At 53.4% G+C, this 21,176-nt stretch overlaps 5 protein-coding genes across 5 annotated transcripts; 1 reads left to right on the forward strand and 4 right to left on the reverse strand.

Moving 5' to 3' along the window:
* Nucleotides 1-305: 305 nt before the first annotated feature.
* Nucleotides 306-1,514, forward strand: N7474_001832 (putative extracellular cellulase CelA/allergen Asp F7-like; the record flags this gene model as incomplete). Its single annotated transcript, XM_057193247.1, has 2 exons — nucleotides 306-998; nucleotides 1,104-1,514. 2 exons carry the CDS (start codon nucleotides 306-308, stop codon nucleotides 1,512-1,514), a joined length of 1,104 nt encoding a protein of 367 aa, XP_057058200.1.
* A 623-nt stretch (nucleotides 1,515-2,137) lies between these two features.
* N7474_001833 (basic helix-loop-helix domain-containing protein) lies at nucleotides 2,138-3,049 on the reverse strand (the record flags this gene model as incomplete). The annotated part of the gene is made up of 2 exons (XM_057193248.1): nucleotides 2,138-2,478; nucleotides 2,536-3,049. The coding sequence occupies 2 exons, from the start codon at nucleotides 3,047-3,049 to the stop codon at nucleotides 2,138-2,140; spliced, it is 855 nt and encodes a 284-aa protein (XP_057058201.1).
* Nucleotides 3,050-4,612: 1,563 nt separating this feature from the next.
* N7474_001834 (putative protein N-terminal asparagine amidohydrolase) lies at nucleotides 4,613-5,764 on the reverse strand (the record flags this gene model as incomplete). The annotated part of the gene is made up of 2 exons (XM_057193249.1): nucleotides 4,613-5,517; nucleotides 5,581-5,764. The coding sequence occupies 2 exons, from the start codon at nucleotides 5,762-5,764 to the stop codon at nucleotides 4,613-4,615; spliced, it is 1,089 nt and encodes a 362-aa protein (XP_057058202.1).
* Nucleotides 5,765-6,337: 573 nt separating this feature from the next.
* Nucleotides 6,338-10,554, reverse strand: N7474_001835 (uncharacterized protein; the record flags this gene model as incomplete). Its single annotated transcript, XM_057193250.1, has 5 exons — nucleotides 6,338-7,008; nucleotides 7,068-8,738; nucleotides 8,796-9,756; nucleotides 9,812-9,991; nucleotides 10,057-10,554. 5 exons carry the CDS (start codon nucleotides 10,552-10,554, stop codon nucleotides 6,338-6,340), a joined length of 3,981 nt encoding a protein of 1,326 aa, XP_057058203.1.
* A 1,290-nt stretch (nucleotides 10,555-11,844) lies between these two features.
* N7474_001836 (uncharacterized protein) lies at nucleotides 11,845-13,628 on the reverse strand (the record flags this gene model as incomplete). The annotated part of the gene is made up of 5 exons (XM_057193251.1): nucleotides 11,845-12,530; nucleotides 12,581-12,763; nucleotides 12,816-13,214; nucleotides 13,278-13,479; nucleotides 13,539-13,628. The coding sequence occupies 5 exons, from the start codon at nucleotides 13,626-13,628 to the stop codon at nucleotides 11,845-11,847; spliced, it is 1,560 nt and encodes a 519-aa protein (XP_057058204.1).
* Nucleotides 13,629-21,176: the final 7,548 nt, after the last annotated feature.

The raw sequence follows: 21,176 nt of genomic DNA on the forward strand, positions 1-21,176 counted from the left end.
TCTCCTTCTTTCTCTTCGCTGTTTCCAGACCGTTCGTTCCTTTCTCTTGCTATCAGGCAGTGCCTTGGCTATTCCATTTCCATACTTAAGTCTGCGATTCGATATCCGGACGTCCTTTCATTTCTTTTCTTGAGACAGTTTACGCTGTTGATTTTTCTTCTTCTTTTGAACATATTCTCAACAGATACCCTACCTAGTCTAGGTTAGGTCTGTCATTGTACAATCTACACCCACCCACCCACACCAGCCGACCCTTTTCGTTTCAAATAACAAGGACAAGATACGAGAACTACGAGAAGGACCAGATGAAATATCTCCGTCTACCATTCACCGGCACCGCCGCTCTCCTCGGCATCGCCGCCACTGCGTCTGCATCTGTCGCTTCGCGCCTTCAACCCAACGATGCAGGACAGTGTCCGTCAGGATATATGATTGTCGTTAACACCATCGCTGTCGAGGTGACGCTGACACCATCTTCGTCTTCGTCGGTTCCGACTACTACTACCCAGTCCACGACTACTACCACGACCACTACCACTGAGGCCGTTGTTCCGTCGTCGACGGTGACGGTTCAGTCGACTAGGACGAAGACGCTTACCCTTCTTGATATTTTGACTACTACTTCTGAGGCTGATGATGCTGCTGCTGCTGCTTCTACCACCACTACTACCACTGCTGCTGCCGTTACGGCCGCCGTTCCTGCTGTTGACAATGCAGCCAGCGAGCAGTCCACAACTACCTCGGAGACATCCCCTGCCGCTGCAACAACCATCGCCTCTTCATCTTCTTCCTCTCCAGGCTCTTCCGCTGGAGGCAACCCCGGCGAAGCCACATACTACACTGGCGATGTCTCCAGCGGCACATGCTCGTTCACGGGGTACACGCTGCCGAGCGACATCTTCGGCGCTGCGCTATCGGTCCACAGATGGAATGATGCAGCGCACTGCGGAGCGTGTGTGTCTATCCAAGGACGGGGTGGTAATTCGATTAAGGCTATGGTATGTGAAGACCAGTTTATGCATTCATTATTCCCTCCCCCCACCAACCAAAAACCTAACCCGCAAACAAACCAACCCAATCCCAGACTGACCAATACCCCATAGATCGTCGACCAATGTCCCTCCTGCGCAGAAAACCACATCGACCTATTCAGCAACGCCTTCTCAACCCTCTCGGACCTAGCAGCGGGCGTAATCGACATAACCTGGTCCTACACATCCTGCGACGTATCCGGCCCGCTATCCCTACACTCGAAAGACGGCTCATCGGCCTACTGGTTCGCGATGCAGGTTGTGAACACCAATGAGCCCGTCACGCAGCTGGAGGTTAGTACTGATAACGGGGCCTCGTGGACGGACACCACGCGTACGTATTATAATTACTTTGAGAAGGATGGTGGGTTTGGGACGGAGACTGTTGATGTGAGGGTTACGGGCCGTTCGGGGAAGAAGGTTGTTGTTAAGGACGTTGGGTGTGGATCTGGGGAAGTGGTACAGGCGGAGGAGAACTTTTGAGACATGTTTTGATGATGAGTGGGGTGATGGGGAGAGCAGGGGTTGGTTCTTGGTTTTGTAGTCTAGTGCTTGGATTCGTTGTTCACGTCTACTCTACTAGTGAAACAATGCCTAGGATAGCAACCGTCAAGTGCCACCAGCACTACGGCAAGAGGGCAGGGGAATAAGAAAGAATAATCATCAAATTATACCGCAGCTCCAGAGCCTCAAAGGGCAATTCCCATCCCGACCTTAGATTTCGCCGCCCAGTCCATTAAAGATGAAAAATAACGATAAAGAAACGTGGTAGCATACAAACACAAAAAGGATAACGGGGAAGAGAAGACGCCAGACGGCCAAGGCACCTGTTGGGAATCACGCGGGTGCTGGGAAGGATCACAAACACAGATCTCTGGTGGGAGATACACTGTATCGTTGATGATAGCGTCAAGGGAATTGAGGAAGGAAGGAAAAATCGAAGAGAGGAGTCTCAACCAGTGAAAAAGAAAGAAAAAAAGGAAAGAAAAGAAAAGAAAAGAAGCAACCACGCGCAAAAACAAGAGAAGTGAGGGTATGTTCCGGTGTCAATCTTAACCTCCAGGGAAAAAACAACGGTCGTGGCACATGCAGAAAGGAAAACCATTCTAGTCCATCTCCAGCGTCTCGAGTTCCTTTGCTTCCTCGTAGTCATCAAAGTCCAGGCCGGCCTCGCGGCAGCGCGACAGCCACTTCATGGCAATGGCATTGCGACGACCGACCTCGGCCTTGAGCTTCGAGTTGGAGGTGCTGATCTCGGTGATGGCATGGTTGGCCGTCAGACTGTGCTGCTCGAACCGCTCGTCCATGCTTTTCTTCTCTTCCTGCAGCTGGCAGATGTACTCGATGGCACGCTGCAGAATGGCACCCTTGTTCTTGTCGCAGTTCGGCACAAGACGGGCAATCTGGTTGATCCCTTCATTGATTGCCTCACGGCGTCGGCGCTCCACTGGTTCTCTGGATCAGCACTGGCATAGAATAGTGTGGTGATAGATCCCTGTCTTACCTTCCTTGTGGTTGTTCTTGCGGATCTGGTGCCACTCGGGCGAGCCGACATTCGGCTTCTGGTTCATGCTCTGAGCCTCACGGGCAGCATACACCGCAGCAGCGGTAGAGTTGTGGTTGTGGCCACCACCCATGGGGGTCTGGTTCATTTCATCGAACGACAGGCCAGAGGTGAGGTTGTTGGCATCAAACGGGGTATCCGGGGGAGGCGGGTACTTGTGTTGCGGAGTGTGTGCCGCCAACGCCGCTTTGGCATTAGCAGTCAGGGCATTGTCATCCGACATGCCATTTTGGGGACCAACATGCTGAAGGATCTGCTGGTCGATGTTGAGGTCCGAGCTATGCTCGTAGTTCAGGGAGCCATGGCCGAAGTTGGGCTGGTTCTCGCCAGGCATGCTGCCATTGCTGCCGTGGGAGGAGCGGTTGAGGCGCTGAGGGTCCGGGCCTAGGCTGTCAGAGCCGTCGCGCTTGCGCTTGTGAGTGTTATCGGGGCTATTCATGGTGGGGTTGGACATCAGTCGTTCTGCTTAGGATCAGAGTTAGCCATCCGGTGCCGACTGGAGAGTAACGGCATCGAAAGAAATAAGAGAGTGAAGGACAATCATGGGTCAGTGAATATCAGATAGCCCCGGTGGAGCATCTGCAGTCACTCCCCACGTAAACAGAGACGCGTGGTGCAGACGCGCTTGCCAGGCCTCTTGCGACCGCACAGTGGGATTCAGCTCATCCGAACTGACGCCCCCTGACCATCACAAGCGCACTGAAATCCCGTCTACGGGATAGCAATCATAGTCAAGATGTTCACCGAGTGTATACACCCCGACGACATCAGATACGCGTCATTCGCGATCGGTCGGGGGATAACACAGGGGCAGCGACATCATCAGGGGGCGCAAGACAGGCCGGGACTCAAGGCAGGCGCGCAGCGACCGCGTCGTCGCGCACAACTTGTGGGATGGGGATGAACAACGGGATGAGGAAGGCGTACCTTGGGATGATCGCTTTATCACCTGACAGGAAGTCACCTGCTCAAACAACAAGAAGTCACGTTGTTTGCGCGAGCCGAATTGGGCAAGTCGAACGTGAAAATCAGAAAAGGCGGGAGATTGTTCGGGGACAAGTGGCCGTAGAAAAAACGATAGCCAACGCCCAAAACGGGGATAAATTGTAAAGAAGGGATGCTTGACCGGGGGGGAGATGTAGAGTGCAAGAGTCGAGTCGAGAGGGACTGCTCACGTGGCGAGGAGCGCAGTCGAGGACGGGCGAGGGTGTGCGGGGAGGCAGATAGACCAGTCGCGCACAATCATCAGGTGACGGGCCGATCGCCGGATGGGGGGCATCCAGGTGGAGTATATAATCGCGCAGTCTACGGGCGAACTACTGGTACAGATGCAAGCAATGACAATCATCTCTCATCACCGTGGATAATAATAGATAGGACTATCCTCCATAGTATCAAGTCAGGTGCAACGATCCCGTGCCCCTCCTGTTGCTGCTCGATTTGATTGGCCCGCCCCAGCCAAGGGGGGTAGGCCCAGGTCACGTGGTGAGGGCTGCACGACAATGAAGATGGCGGATCCCACATGTCTAGACACTCTCTAGCCTGTGATCTAGACTCTCGCGGTGGGCGCTAACCGGCGAAAGGGTTGCATCCTCATGGGAGGCGGGTCATGCGACGGGATGTCATCGACGCAGAAATTAAGGTGGGTGTCTGAGCGTCTGAAGAAGCCGATCGGGGCGATCAAGGTGCATGTATGCCATCGCGGGTGTCTGCATACCGTCACATGGATCCTGGGGATCGACCAAGGTGGCAACGTCTGGTTCCGTGATGCGCGCCGTCGCGCCGGACGGTAGCGGGATCTGCGGCCGGGGTGGGGGATAATATGTATGTACATATTATCATGTCGAAAGGAGAGATTGGGAGACGAAGCAGGAGGGGGTGGGATCACAAGTGACCATAACCATCATTGTAGTCTTCCCTGAATTTGCACGCTTCGGCCTCAACCAAGACATGAAAAACAAGGCATCAGCATCCACTGCGTCCAGGGTGGGTGGGTCTGACGCGTCGGGAAGACGCCTCAGACGGACGCCTTTCGCAGCCCAAATACCATTTGGGGGTCTGCCGTGGTATCCGCGAAACAAATGCCCTCCTCCGCCGCGCCCAGCAGGTCCCAGCAGAGGATCTTCGCATCCAACGGTGCCTCTGCTGCAACGTTTGTCTCAGCTGCCTTCTTCTCTCCCCGTGATCCAGGCGCAGGCCGTGGCTCTGGCTCCCCACCATCTTCGGGCACGGGACGCTGCGTGATGGCGATGATGGCGCTCGTCCCCGCATAGCGCGCTGGGGACTTGCCTTCCGCCACGGGAGGCTCCTCGCCCGCGCGGTTGGCGAATACAATAATGGTTTGCTTGTTGGCGTCTAGTTCCACTTCCTCGTGCTGCATTCTTTTGTTGAGGAGCGGCCAGAACCGCTGGATCCAGTAGTTGAACGTATCCATCTCGGGCTCGCCATTTAGCGCATCCAGTTCTTCGCCACTCAACGTGGTCAGCCAGGCCATAGACAAGACCACGAGCTGGGACTTGGAGTCGAGCACGCGGTGCGCAAATTCCCATTTTGTCCATGGAGCTTCGAACTTGTATGGATTAATATCCATGCAGATGCCAAATGAAGTAGCAACCTGCTTGGACCCGAACGACAGCGCGTGGAATCCCCGCTCCACATTGCCCTCTGCAGCCCAGGTCTCGTCAGTAAAATACAAGAAGCTCTTCCGATAGTTTAAAACGAAACCTCCGTTCTCATCAAGCACAAGAAGCGAGTTGTAGCATGTTGTTTCGTTGGTTGCTGGCGTCTTTTCGATCTCGGGATACCCCACACAGACTTTGCACTGTAGTCGCTTGGCCGTCTCGCGAGCCCAGGATGCACTTGGACCGTCACCAACTGGTTCGAGATATGGCTTGATCTCTTCTAGTGACGGGAAGTTGTAGCCTGGCAAGACATTCGTCATTCTGATTTTTTGTCTCTATCAATCAAAAAGAGCAGATCGCATACCTGTCAAGGCCAACTCGGGCAGCACCAGGATATCGGGTCTCAAAAGCTCAATACCAATTCCAGCCCCGAGCTTTTCCCCATCCAGCGAGATGGTCTTGCCGCTTTTCAGAAGAGCATTGGCTCTCTCGATGTTTCCTTGGACATCACCCAGCCTCGGGGCAAATTGCAGGGTCGCTATTCTCATCTCTGGAGATTGCGAGGCTGAAAAGGTTCTCACACTCCACGGAGTACAAGGCAGAATGCACAGTCTTGCAAGGTGATGGTGGTTGCCAAATGCTGGAGATGTATGACGATGAAGTCGCAAGATCGTGGGCCCAAGATGGACGAATCTCTGCGCTACTGTTGCCAGGATGGTGGTGTGTATGATAATATGGCAAGACTTCTGATCCTGTTTAACACAGATGATGTAGAGTTTTCAATTCAGTCGAGAATTGAGCGGAAATGGATCGAGGGAGTTGATGCGTTGGCGATGTGGAGGGGAGTGCGGCTGTTGATGCCTGAGGATGCAACAGTCGCTGCAAATCGCCGTGTTTACTTTTACTGCTCAACACAATTATGTCACAATCAATGGTTTGGTAGGTATTTTCGCAAAAAAAGTATCATACACAATATGTACCAGGCACACTTCCCCAACACCATACAATGTAAAGCTGATGATCTCTAACAAACGCCCTTCGAACCAAATGCAAGATGAACCTCACTAAAGGTAGTAAACCGATCAATCGCAAACCAATTCATCATCCATCATCCATGACAACTATCTGCTCTGTGTAAACTTCGGGTTGCTATCGGCTGTGAAGTTCAAAGGCTTGTATGCCAACCCGTGTCCACCAGTTGCTCGAATTCGCTGCTCGGTACGCGACATAGTCCTGCCCAGGCCCAAGGGGGTATCGGGAGCGTAGGCGACATTGTAACTCTGGGAGAAGGCCTGCGGAGGCGAGGCACTGCGGGCAAAATGCAGCGAGGAGACGCTGCTGCTAGGGCTGAAGGAGGATCCTCGTGGTTCGCCGTATTCTGACCAGCCGTCAGAAAGCTTTGGGCCGCTCCTCAATGATTCAGCGGCGATCCGTGCAGCAGAAAGAAGCATTTCGTCTTCATCCACCTGAGTGGACTTGGGCCTGGCTTCCTCGGTTTCCTCCTCGCTGGGCCGCTTGCGTTCCGTCAAGGCCTTGACCCGTTCCAGGATAGGAAGAGTCGGCAGGGGTTTGACGGAGGAGCGTGCCATCGAAAACTTGGCGGGCGGAGAAGATCCTTTTCCTTCTGATACCTTAGCAGCCTTGGAGCCTGGACCATTCTCAGTCGGCCCCGTTTCAATCGGCTCTTCATACATCCGTTTCCGACTGGGCGCCTGTGTGTATCGTCGTCTCATCGCAGCTCTGTTCAAGAGGTCCACCCAAGCACGGTGTCGTTCTTCACTCATATCATGAGCTAAAGAATGAATAAATTAGTCTCTGGTGAGGGGATGATCGACATGTAGGAGTGCTTACAGGTAGGTAGACTCGCGGAAATTGGCGAGGCTCTCGATTCGGAAGGTGGTTCAGGCGTGGTAGTTGACTCGACATGCATTGTTTGTTCAGGAGTACCATCGGGTTTGGTGGTGATGGATTCGGTCGTAACAGTCTGTGATGGCAGTAGAGGACCATCGACATTGTTCGCCGCAGGGGTGTCGTTTAGTGCAGTGGTCTTTGACTTGCTCACTTCAGTCGAACCATCAAGGCTTTCCGGTGAGAGGCTCGACTCCTGTTGCACTGCGGGAGTGCTTCCGGACAGATCCAAGGGCGTTGCTGGTTGGAAGAGTGTTCCAAAGGCAGGAGTTGCTGGCGCAGTGTCGAAAACCTTTGGTGCTTGTTTGGGCTCAGAGAATACAGGCCGTGCAGGCTCCGCCACCGAAGGACCTTGAGCAGGTTTCTCTTCGTCCGTCGTAGAAGGCTGAGGAGATGCGAACAGGGGAGCTTGGGAGACTCCGCCAAAAGACGGTGCTTTCACAGAGCTGAAGAGACTAGCCGACTGCTGGCTGGAGCCAGGTGTTACTCCGGCTGAGGGACCAGTTTGTTCGGGCTGGGAGGCAGATGGAGGAGACGAAAAGTTGAACAAAGAGGTTGGTTGAGAGGTAGTAGGAAAACCGAACTGCCCGGAGAGAGTGGTCGAGGTACTGGTCTCCTTCTGCTCGACTGAAGCAGCAGAGGCCGGCAGGGTAGGGAATAGGGAAGACGCCTGCTCCGCTGTTGACTCTGTCGCATACTCAACTTGCTGGAGTGGGGATGGTGCCTTGGGAGGCGTGAAAGGTGAGAACGAAGCCGTAAAAGGCTTCGAAGCCACAGAAGGGGTCTGCTGGACAGTTGGTGTCGATACAGTGGCTGTGGGAGGCGTTAAAGCCGAGAGCGAAGCCGCGAAAGGATTCGAAGTTACAAGTGGCGTCTGCTGGATAGTCGACGTCGATACAGAGGATGCTTCTTGTTGACTTGGCCCTGGCGCCTTGAAGGACGATAATGAAGCCGTAAACGGGTTGGGCGCTGCAGATGGCTTTGCAGTGCTGGTGAAACTGCTATCAGAAAAGATCGATGATGGCTGCTGAGTAGGTGTCGCAGTGGCGGGATTTTCTTTCTCGGCTGGCTCAGGCTCCTTTGAAATCGCCAATGGTGATGGCAAAGGAGCGAAGGGGCTCGATGTCGTGGATGATAGAGTAGCAAAAGGGTTTGGAGATGCTGAAGATGATGCCGGGGGGTTACTAGTCATAGTGGCCCCAGAGAAGAGCGAACCGAACATCTTAGGAGGTTCAGAAGGCTGGAAAGGGTTTTGGGACTGCGAAGGAGTGGAAGAAGGTGGCTGCGAGGCACCTCCAAAAATGTTGCCGAAACTGGACGGTGTGGGAGACTCCGGACGGACATTCTCCAGGAGAGACGCGTTTGGTTCAACGACAGGGGCCGGTGTCGTATTGTCCTCATCGCTGACAAAAAGCGAATCATCCTGTGTAGGAGTCTGGGATTTAGCGGTGAATGGCGTGGTTATCTGTTCAGGCAGGCTAGAACGGTCGAGCATGCCCATCCTCGCTGCCTCCCGAATCTTCAAACCAAGGACGATGGCAACCAAGGTTCTCCCACCCCGTTTTGATTCCACAAATGTGTCGGAAAAGACATGCTCAGAAGATGGTTGGAAGCCTGGAGATGTGTTAATTTTGGATCCTAAAAACGTTCCAGTCAGAAGATAGCACATACCGACAGAGTCAACAGGGCGGTTGCCCCAATTGAGATAGAGATCTCCCTCCGCATTCTCAGCCAGCTCCAGGTCTTGTTCTTCGCAAAATTTGATCGTCTGGTCATCGTCGTCAAAGTGTAGCACCTTGGTAAGTTCCTCCACAGTCCATTCTTCATTTTTGTGCTGCTGCGAAGCGGGTGAACGACAATAGGCTTTCCAGATCGCGCGAATGGCAGTCTGCCGCATGTGATTGAAGTATATTTCAGCCACACATGCCATCAGGTAGGATACGCTTGGAGAATTGATCAAGTTGAAAAAGCGAGCGTAAAATCCCTGTGCGATGGCATTTGGCCGACGCGCATCCAGAGCACCCTGGTACTCCCATGTGTTCGAGGCGGCCGCGAAGATCTCCAGGGCGACTTGAACGCGTGGGGAGTTCAGCATGGCGGCCGGCCACTTCTGAACACGAGCTTCAAGGTCAGGTCGTTGATCGTGAATGGAGAAGATGATGTAGTAGGCGCGGAATTCATCTTCATTCCGAAAGGCAATGCGGCCGCGATTGTCGTCGTAGTAGTACATGAGCGACAGCATGGTGTTGTTCAGTTGCTCGCGTTCCTGGTGACGGTCAAACGGCTCCTCATTCGCCGGATTGGTGAGAAGGTGGAGAGACATGATGTGGAATCGGGCAATCCGTTCCAGGCAAGTGACCGCTGTTCGAACGTCGGCCTCCTGGGTGAGTTGCTGGACCGAGAAGTCGTTGCGAATGGACCGCGTACGATCCCAGACATATTTGTGGATTATGCCAAGAGGCTCACTTCCACCAAGGATATGCCGAGTGAGATAGTTTGTGGCTTGGAGTAGTGTCTTTGGTGTTCGAATATCCGAAGGGAGTTGCTCGTCATACCCAGCAGCCGATCGTCGAAAACGTTTGAGCATTTTCGTTTCCATATTCTGCAGAGACCCCGTCGACGGGTGAAGAAACTAGGTGGCAATGTAAGCGCATCGTTAAACTAGCCCAAATGCGCATCGAAGGTACCTTTTCGCTTTTGTCGACCATCTTCTGCACAATGCGTTCCACGCTCTCGAATTCGGGACACATGCTGGTGCAAGTGCCAATGGGGGTGATGGCTTGATTCAACGAGGTGGGCTGGTTGGGGTCCGCCATCTGTCCGTCCTTGATGGCCTTCTGTCGTTGTTTCGCCCGGTCGACTTTGAGCTGTAGTATTTGTGAGACCGTCCGTCACGCACGGCCGCAAGTTTGCTAGGGAGGGGTTTGCTGACCTGCTCGTAGCGCTCTTGGTAATGATTTAGGACCGAAGCATCCTCCACAGGCACGGATCCTCCTGTTCCTCCACCCATGCTGTTCGCTTGCAACGATTTAGGCGTACCATTGGCGCCATTGGACGTCGTGATGCTATTGGTGACACCGGGAAAGGAAGGCTTTTGCTGCGCAGGCTGTCCGCCAAAGAGGGTAGAGAACGATTTCTTCTGGTTCAACTGAGCGAACGGCGAATTAACCGAACCTGACGTAGATTGCCCAGTAACAGTGTGCGATGTGCTGGTGGTCGACTCAGAAACAGCAGCGCCGCGGCCTCGAGCCGCGCGCGTACCGGATCCTCGCCCACGGCCACGAAACTTCGATTGCTGCGGGGTATTGGAAGTCTTGGTCTGAAAGGGCGCCGAGCGCGCATTGAGTGTGCTGCCGCGCCCGCGTCCAGGCGTGCCTGTCGCCCCGGCTCTCTGGCCACGGCCAGCAAACGGGTTGAACGGGGTGGCCATCCTGTCCGCGGCAGCGGAAGAGAGTGGACAGGCCGCCTCCTTCCGTTCTAACACTCCACCTTGCAAAATACCTTCAGTGCGTGTTGTCCTTGGGTTGTTTCCGATGGCAAAATTCCGAACGGGAATGGGTCCGGATGACGGGATTGAAGGTAGAGAGATCTGAAGCGCTGTTTGATCGAAAACAATTCGCCGAGGCGAAGATAGAAAAGTCAGCCCATGCTGTTTAAACCAGGCAGCTCGTGTTTCCAACGGGTCGCAGTGACGAAGGGTGGGAGGAGGGGAAAGGAGAGGTCGAGGACGAGCAAGAACAGAGCGGAGAGGGAAAGCAAAATCGAGCACGGAATGAGATGAGGCAATTGCAGTACCTGGAACGTAATCGGGGGCAGTTACTCTTCGATGCGAACGGAGAAATTCCTGCGGATGAGTTCTTTCAGAGTCGGCGTTGGTCGCGTTGCGACTGTTAGGGGCGGTCGAGACGCACGAGACGCACGTCAGGTGACGGTAACGACGCGCCCGGTCGTGTTGGAAGCGACAAGGAGATAGGCGAAGCGCGACTGGGATGGATGACCACCATCCACTGGAGACGGGTGAGATGCGGGTGGTTGAAAGCGACGTTGTTGAAGGGAACGACGATGTTAGGCTGGTTCGAGCTTACGGGCTCCACTTATGGTTAGCCGCGCGCCAGCGCTTATTGTTGGACTATGCAATGGAAAATTGAAGTGACAATAGGACCATTTCTACGAATCATAAGGAAAAAGACATTCCCAGAAACAAATTCGTTGTCATAAATATCTACTAGACAATAATTTATCCACAAAGCCTACTCGGAGGATCCCGAGAAAAGCATGTATATGTTCAACAAGAAGAGGATACAAACAGGACTCCCAACGAAAGACAAGTAAACAGCGAGCTGTCTTTACTTCAGAGGCTGAAGATCAAGGACATACCACCGTCAAGCAATAATAAAAAGCAATCAAAAGGGAAGGCCTCCCAAGGTATTTTGAAAGGAAGAAGAAGAAGAGGGGAAAAAAGAAAGAAGAATCTGCCCAGCACCTCTTTACGACACCGTCCGTTTTTTATCCCGCACAGAGAAACAAAAAACTCCCCGACCCAGGCCGCTGTATGAGCGCAAAAGCTTGTCGAGTTAATCAGAGCCATCAGTCATATATATTCGTAAGATCCATGCCACATTTTCGGAGTCGCTTCGTTCATTGCCTGTCAATCGGGCTCAGCCCGTCCGTTGACGTATTTTCTTTCTCTTTTTTTTTTTTTTTTTTTTGTGGTTCGTTTTCACGCCTGATGAGACAGCGGCAGCCCGTGGGGATGCCCTAGGGAGCCCGTACGGAAGGGCAGCGCTCTTTGGTCCATGGGAGCATGAGCGTGATGCGACGACATGTCGTGCAGTTGGGCAGGCGAGGCCATGGACATGTGGTAGGGCATTGCCGGTGGGGGAAGTGCATGGCCGGAGCCCGGTGTCCCATAGTCGATGGGGCTGAAAATGTTCTGGCGGAAAGTCGGTGTCGTCCACGAATCATACTGGCCGGTGCGCTGAAGCTCAGGCGTGGAATTTGGGAAGGGATTGGAGGCAGGATAGTCGAAGACAGATGTCTCGTGCGGGCTGATCATCTCCGCACTCACCGGAGTGCTGAGCATGGCCTGGGACGAGAAGGAGTCCGCGTAATGGGGAGGCGTGGTGTAGAAGGCACGATCTTGTCGGCCAGCGCTCTCGAAATTTAGCGGCTCTGGGACAGAGAAGAGATGGCGGTCACTACCCGGGATATGACGAGATGACATGGTATCAATTTGTGTTGCGAGCGGTGCAGATACCTGCTCGACCGATGACGCCGGCGTCAACAGCCCTTCTTCGACATGCTCTGGCTCTTCGATGGCGGAAGAGGGAGCCTCGCCGGACTCGTCATCTTCATCACCCTTGGGGCTAGGTCCACGGTTCATGACATAGACAACCATGTTGGCATCTGAGCACAGATTAGTCTAGGCTCATGGCGAGCAACCGCGTTGTACATACCAACTTCACCGCGCTCAAAGCGCTCCTCCATCTTTCGCACCCGGAGGATCTCATAGATGATTTCGACATGCGAAGGGTGCTTCAGGCTGCGCTTGGTGTCGCCGGCGACTTCCTTCAATTTGTCGGCAGTAATACCATGGTTGCCGAGCTTGCGGACAATGTGAAGCAGAAGCTCAATGCGATCTATCTTTACGTTAGACTGCGCCGAGTTGCGGGTAGAAAGGGGAAGACATACACTCTTTCCTCAAGTGGTCGGGCTCCTTGTGCATAACACCCGGGGGCCACCATTCGGGCTTGGTCTTCTCAGGATCGCCCGTTGTTCCGGGAGCCGATCCTGGTGGAGGCTTACCTCCGTTATAAGGGTGCCTCACCTGCTTGCGAGGTTCGATGAACTTGATAAAGGCCTTGGCAACCATGCGGCAATTGAGCTGCTGGAAGTGCTTGAGTGCGCCCTCGTAGTATCCGAGGACCTTTTGGGTGTCACCGATGCGAAGGGGAACCATCTCTGACGATCCATGAGAGGGAAAGTCCTCATTATCGGATGCCTGCTCAGGCAGACGGTCATCAGAGGGAGAGGAGCTGTGGAAATCTCCCTTGCGGCGCCTAACCCGACGAGGTGATGCTTCCAAGGTGCCTGTTTGAGCAGTCATGTTAGCCAGAGACTCTGAAACAGTGAGACTCCTGGGGTTGCACTTACGGCGAACAGGCTGTTGGTAACCAATTCGTTCACCGAGGATTTCTAGGAAATTCTGGCGGACCTCTGGGGTGAAGACGGTCGAGTTCTGCTCCTTGATGGAGGCAGACTCGTCAACCTTCAACTTGCCCTCATGATCGAGGTAGATGAGAGCGTAGTGAGCATAGGGAAGACGAAATGATGGGCGCGAAGAAGCCATCATGGGCTGCAAGTGTTGGGTGGTTAGTTTCAGTAGTTCAGAGCGTGTCCTCAAGGCAGACTCACTGGAGCAACGTCCCAGCCAGGTGGGCCGTCCTGGAGGGCAGAGGCAGACCGCTTCATGCCTGCTGCGGGAGATGATTTACTGAAAACCATATTGGTGCTGGACCAGAAGAGATGCTCGTTGGCGATCTCTAGATCTGTGGCAGGACTGAAATGGATGGAGAGGCGATAATCATCAACCAAGGCGATACGGCCTCGAGAAAAACGCCGTTCTCTTTATAGAACAGAGATCCACTGGCGGGGGATGGAGCAGGTTTAGACTTGCTCTGGTGTACTTTGCAATGCCTAATGGCTGGTAGTCAGCATTCTGATACTCGGCGGCTTCCCAGGGACGACGGCCCGTTGCGACAAACGGGACGGGACGCGGGGGTCACATACAAGGCTGGACAGGGAGACTGCAGCGAGATGGATATTCGCAACCGACGACAGCAATGCAGGAACAAGAGAGAGAGAGAGCGCTCCACTGGTTTGTGATCCCAAAATCCTAGTAGGTGGTACAAAGTCGGGATGGAATAGTTGGATACGCAATTGCCCCAAACAAAGAGGAACCAGAACAGCGGGTCAGATGGAGGGACAAGAATTTAAGAGGATGGACCAGGGAGGAGAGGGGATGGGATCTGGGATTTAAAATAGAGATCGAATCTAGGCCGGGTAGAACAAAAGCACAACCCAGAAAACACTGTGCCACCGCCAGCATGGGTGATCCTTGAGCTTCCTGATCGAAATGCAGCATCATGCAGCCCGACTGGCTTGTCCCGATCGAGCATTGATCCCTGTTCGACTATTTTGCAGATCTTACTTGACATTACAGTTTGACAAGTCCTGCTGGGTCCCTAGTGTCATAAACCCCACCGACCGGGGCGGACGGCTTCCGGAACGCCATGGACTGTCACTTGCTCTAGACTGTCCCTTGATCATCTCGCATCAAGCGCCTCCATTGGCCCACATAGTCCGCATAGTTCCTCGGCTTTCTTTTCTACCGGGATGGTTTCGTTGTTTGGGGGGTGTTGTTTAACCCTAGGAGGAGGGCAAACTCGCCTCTCCGCTGCTTGACGGCATCTGCAATCTGTAGCCTACATAGACTAGACAGTCAGGCACAGCCATTTTTCTTTTTTTAAAAAAAATATATTTATCCTTGGCCGCACAGGCCCTGCCTTGCGTCCGGAAAGGACCCACGGCCACGCCGTGTGGATAAATGTGGGTGCTATTCTTGCCATCGCAGATCGGTCCTCAGCATTCGGAGATTCCATATGATGAGAGGCATTGATTCGTCTCTGGGCGGATAATCTGGGGGAGGGTACTCCGCCGCATATTGCTATCACTGGCCCCAGCCATTCTTCGTGATCGGATCTGGCCGTAATGTGCCCCGGCGCTAGTTTGCAGTGGCCACCACCAATGAGACTCGCCTGGCGCCCCCCTGAGCGACTGAGCGAATCAAAGCGGGTGCGCGGCCCATGATCCTGGATCCTGGTATAATCTCAAGATAGAAGTGGCTATAAGGCTTTCTTCAGCTTCTGTCAGTTAACTGGTCATGCCGATCAGCGCTCTCAGAGCCTCTAACATGACAGACCCCGGGGTTTCAGCTGATCCAGGAGCAACTAACTACCCCATTGAACCCCTGAGGTCAGACCTCCCGAGGAATATAGACGAGGAGATAGAAAAAGTACAAGCAAATCAGAAGACATCGGGCGTAAGCGATGGACACTAGCTACGGAGCGAGTATCCGTAGGCGCGAATAGATAGAAGAAAAGGAGAAGGCAGTGCGCTCTAACACAGATCGAGACGCCTGAATCAATTCGCCTTCTGGCGGATCAGAAGCCGGGTCACCAATGGATCGAGTCCCTCATCCAAGGCCGAGTTAGCCGCCGTACCTTTGCTCTGCACTGATCCACCTTCCGCTGCCCGGCTGACAACAATTTCGCCGAGGTCAAAGCGAATACTGCCCCTGGGTCTGTGCTGGATGAAAGAGTCCCGGCAAAATGAAACCCAGACCCAAGAGACTGTCACCGCGTTAATCTCCCGTCCCGGGGTGAGGCTGGGTTGGAGGCTTGCGAGGGTAGCAAGGCAACTGGCCCAACGCCACATCGGGAACACTAGTCAAAATGTGATGTCGACATGCACCCGCCAGACACCGGATGTCTGGTATCAGCGAACCTTGTGTCCGTCTGATCGCGAGGCTAGCCCCTCCTGAAGTTCGTGCATGCGACGCTATACCTCTGAAAGACGATCAGTAGACCCATGGTAATGATTTAGGGTTAGGTTGCGGGTGCAGGGCAGATCGCGTTTGAGTATTTGTCATTGTCAAGAATTTCCGATCAGGATCCATTCTATACTCCGCATAACCGGACTAATTATCCAACAAACACACTAACAACGACGGTCTGACACCGGACCATGCCATATCCAATGGGGCCAATCCTCCTTGTTTGACATTTCTTTGTGTTCGACCGTTCTTGCCGCCCCGAATTGCTTTTTCGGGTATTATTGTAAGTGTCAGGCCCGCCGTTGGGATATGACAGCGGCCCAACAAACAAATTAAACAACGGAGACGTGGATGGTCCATCATATTTACGCCATACCACCAGCGGGGTGAAAGGGCGATCATTTGCTTTTCAAGTAAGCCCACGGGGATTAAACTGATTTGCTTCCAATAGTAGTGAACCGTGCATTCCGCTCTGACCCCTGCCACACTATTGTTATTAAAGAGCGCAAGCAAGCAAGCAAAGAACTGCAACGTGGTATGGTTCAAGCTTCTCGAGGCCACGACCGCTACAGGGGGCTATGACAGGGCCTGGCAGCTAGATGGCAGGGTTGGTCTGCATGTACCCATGCAGAGAAGCGCAATACAGTCCAGGAAGAATACCGTTGTGGTTCCCGACAATCCCAATAAACACTTGATGGCAGGGCTTGGCGACCGGGTTCGAAGTGGATCGTCGTGGGCAAACACAGGGTTGCAGATGGCCGTCGCCCATAACAGCACCAGTTATTACCCGGTCGGCCGCTTTTGCCGCCATGGACAGAAAATAGAAGGGATCGCGGAGAAGTTCGGAGATCAAAGTCACCCTGAAACTCGAGAATGCAGCTTGGCGTTGAAGAATAGCATGTTATAGTGCCCTATAGTTCCTCCAAGCTATATTCCAAATAGGCGTTATGACAGGTGAGCATTGACACTTGGGTGATATGGTATGTGGGGGCCGGAGCCCCCTATTTCCTTGGTAATGTCTGAAACTGCTGCATAAAATCCTCAATTGGGTAAACTGAGAAATTTCAATTTCGCCGTGGATCTGCAAGCGGTGTCTATGCCCGAGTCACTCTCCACTTCTGGAACGCTCGAGAATTTGCAGGTTGATCATACTCTGTGGGGACTGTATACATAAAGCAGGGCCAGGTACTTTGGGAGAATTGCTTCATCAATTTTTTGTCATAATATTAGAACTCGTATTGATCGAGAGACGGCTGGCGAGGCCGACGTCTGTTCGCAAGACATTCGCCAGAAACCAATAGTGTACGCAATTTTCTACGGCGCACTGGCATCAACAGTCAAAAGTACGGAGGGCGGGTTGCTCTCATGACCAATCGATCGGATGGTTAGGGGGGGGAAGAAGGCAGAGAAGGGAAACATGCCAATGTTCTCGTCGTATTCCACCAAATGTCATATACTTTATTTGAATCTTCGGGATATCAAAGCGCAAGCCAGTGCACAGTCCAATGGGGGGGCGAACAGCTGCAGGCACGATCGATCAATGACGCACAGCGATCGAACGCTCATCGGACCGACAAACACTGGCATTGCGTCATGCAGCCGCCCTTGTTCGGGGGATGGAGCAGCCGAACCCGTAAGTGTCTAGCCGAGGGCCAGGGGTTCAGGGTTCATGGTCACCTGGGCTGATGCGCGTAGTGGTAGTCCCAGCTCACGCTTGTACTTTGGTTCTAGGGACTGTGGTTGGCTGACGAGCAGGGCTTCAAGCCTAGACCCCGCCCCAGTCTTGGGGGGGCGGCCCGGGGATGGCGGTCCGGCAGACTAAAGCTGTCAACCTCCACTTAGGGCATAGTGTCATGGGGTCCGGTCCCAATGGGAAGGTCAAGGTTGGCAATCATTCGAAAGACTGGCCAGGCACCATTTGGATGGCGAGCTGTTTCAGTTAGCGATTGGAGGCGTTTGGCCGATTGACCGTATATGGAGGAGGGGAACGATGTAAAGGGGCAAGAACAATGAGTTAGTTGTCTTCCAGAAAAAGCGTCGTTGTGTTGCGTTGGGCCTGGGACGGGCCGAGTATGTACCGCATGTCTCGCCTTTTGGGTAGTAAGCCCTAACCTAACGACAGGACCTCTCCACACTTGGTCACTACCCGCTCCCTTCCCGGCGCTGGTGCTTGCATGCAGTCTTGCCGCCATAGTGGAGTGGCCTGCTTCGGAATCTACATAGTCGTACAGCAGCAGATGCAAGATTGGTTTGCAGTTCTTCAAGGCAAAGGCACGGCGTTCCTAGAGGCCAATGACAGCCTGAAGGATGCTGCTAGTCTCGCACAGCATACCTTCTTTCAACAAAATACCCGATAGCTACAAATACCACCTTCCAGACGGGCCTCTCGGCGCCGCATTGTCCGCTCTTGCCAAAAATTCGATATAACATCAATATGATTAATTCTCTACTGTAATTCAGCAAGTCGTTCTCGTCCTTGTCCCATTGCATTTCGATGTGGGGTCTCTCGTCAAGTGGAGCCAGAGTCCAAGGATCGCCTGGCCTAGTAGATCTAAGGCAACCAATAGCTCCAACTTTGTGGTGCCTCGCACAGAGAACAGCGGAATCTTTTTCCGATAGTAACGTGGCCATTAATTTGCTCGCATCGTGTGTTGCACGTCAACCACGCGAGTCGGAGTATTAAACATCAAATCGATACTCATTTCCACCAAATCGAAATTGGCAGAGACAACTGAAAAAGGAACGGTTTGTGATAAAATCATGCCCTGCACATCAGCGAGGATCACTTACCCAGCTACCAGGATACGATCGATGGGGGTGTGGCTTGACTCGTCCCGGGGCAGTGGGCGCCCTGAGCACACCGCCACATTTACACTTTGACCTCGCCTTCTCACGAACCACCCAGCTAGCGTTGCAGCTGATCTCACAGGGATAAGTTTTGTGATATCCTGCCTTTCCCAGAACCCCTATTTGCCGGTCAGAAATAACGTGGCCCATCACTGGCAATGATATCGCGGTCGCATGCATGGACTCAGTGTTGGAGAAGTGCTGCGGGCCAGGGCGTGAACGGATCCCCCCACCTGGCCCGCTCACGGCGCGAACGAGAGGTTCCCCGGCCCAATACCATGCAGGCCCAGAAACTCTGGAGAACTCCAAGCACGGAGATATTCCCTAAAATAGCGACCCTCGATCGTCCCTGGCGGAGATCCTGCGTCCGTGCTCTCGATCCATGTGGCTGAAACTATCTTCTTCTTGTCATTCTGCTTGAATAGATCGTCCGGGTGCAGACAATGCGTCCATCTTTTTCTGATATCTACCCCTCTCAGCCCAATGGGCGTCTGTTCCGGTCGTGGAATATCTGCTTTGTCTTTTCTATTCCCGGGAATAGCCGCTCCTCGCGGTCGATCTGTGGCTGGGGCTTACTATGGGGAGTGGATGTGGCCTAAGCAGCCATAGACTTTACATCCATCCACCCACCCCTCTTTCCTCGTCTTTTTCTTCCCTATCAGACGTGGAGATATCTAAGGTGGGGTGGCCCTCTCATCGGGAACCACTTCAGGTAAACGGCGAACTGTTCGACGCAAGGCACTGCCAGCGACACACCAACGGAAAAGAGATCAGACTTTCTTCCCTGCAGCCCCCCGGTCGGCGATCAGGACCCTATCCCCTCTTCTGCTCGTTCTCCGACGCCCGGGTCCAAGCGCCGGGTCACATCCGCGCACCTCCCCGACCCACCGTCCTGGTTCAGAGAGATCCGGAAGATGCAAGTCAGTGTACAGACAACTTTGAGATCAGATCCTGTACTGAAAATGTGTACAGCAGATTCTTGCAGGAGATAGTGGATTATGATGCAGCTCTGCAAACTACGATCTTGCCGTGCTCCTCTCTTACCAGGGCTGAGCGGGTCCTCCATCTAACCCGCATCGCAATCTGATCTAAGAAGAACAGAAGTGCGCTGCTGACAGACGTGGATCATATCTTGCCCTCCTTCGATTGGTTCGGCTCGGGCCATGCAGATTTTGGATCTCGCGTTCCACCTGCTTACTTTAGCCATGTACTGTACTACCGGGCTGGTGTGCAACCCACACAGCAGGCGAAATCTGATCTGAAGATCGCTTAGGCAAGAGCCTGGCAGGGGTGTTATACACCAGAAGAATTAGCGTTTTGCTGTCTGCAAACTGTCGCGGATCATGCATCTACCCTTTACTGATATCACAGCCCTGCACCGGTTGGCGCGGGCGAGTTGAAGGGATGTCAAAAGTCAAACGTAAAACAAGGTTCTTAGAAGGTTTTTAGAAGGTTTTGTCCGGCCACCATGCTTTTCGGACATGCTCGGGGGTGTGACATTCGACTAGACACCCAAGATGATCAACTCTATCCCGGAATCCTGTTTATGCAAGACCGGATGATGGGGTGGGCGGGGATAGGGAGGGGAGGTTCCAGCGGGAGGGGTTCCAGCCAAGGAAGATTCCAGCCACCTGGTACCAAGATAATGTGCCATGATCTCGCCCGGGATGTAGGACGATCGGATCCAGAGCCTGGGCCATCTGGTCTGATCTGAGAGGGATTATTGTGGTGTGATTGGTTCATCGAATGACAATGACCGTATTCTCCATGACGGCTGGACGGATTGCAATAATTCCCCGGCCCGCACCTTCCTTGAAGGTTACTCTGCCGTAACTAGTCGACGTCGTCCTCGAATCGAGCGGCGGGAGGGGAACTCGAGCCTCCTTTTCTATCCCCTCCCGTTACATGCACTCCCTTGCATAGAGAGCTGAAACGAATATTACCCCAGAGATTGCATCCGCGGTCCAATCACCTCAATCGTAGAGCACAGATGGGGAAAGTATGTAAGTCACATTGTAAGTCTCAATGCGGCTTCCTGCCATGCGAGATCTGATAGTTTGGACTTGTATATTCTACTTCCCTACCCCTTGGAGACCTCAGGTACGATGCACTCCGATCGTCATTCGGAGCTGAAGGCAAACGTTATCTCCCATTCTCCTCGACAATGTCATCTCGCTGGGTCTGTGCTCCTGGGGGAGGGGGGCTGGACTGTACATTGCAGGACGCATGTACAGTGCACTCCAGGCCACACAATATGCGTGGCAAATGCTCCGCATACTTTTTTCCAGCAAGGAGTGAATACACCGGTGTGGCCACTATTTGATTCACACATATGCCACGATGTCGACATGCTGAGCTAATCTTGCCTTTCGGGTCCAGCAAAGACGGGGTTAGAGTGGCGGATTTGGACGTGATTGAGCTAAGGCCTAGGGTACGCACATGGCTGCCTACTTCAGAGCAGCCATATCCAACTACGCCTGAAATGACCCTCCTTGCTTAGCGAAAACAGTGTCCAGATTGTCAGACGCGAGTGACTCTGCAGTTGAACAGGCGGTGTCGACGGTAACCGCGAACAGACGTTGTGGCAGCGT

The sequence above is a fragment of the Penicillium riverlandense genome (assembly GCF_028828495.1).
Source record: "Penicillium riverlandense strain IBT 135883 chromosome Unknown utg000001l_segment0_segment0, whole genome shotgun sequence".
Taxonomy (NCBI): Eukaryota; Fungi; Ascomycota; class Eurotiomycetes; order Eurotiales; family Aspergillaceae; genus Penicillium; species Penicillium riverlandense.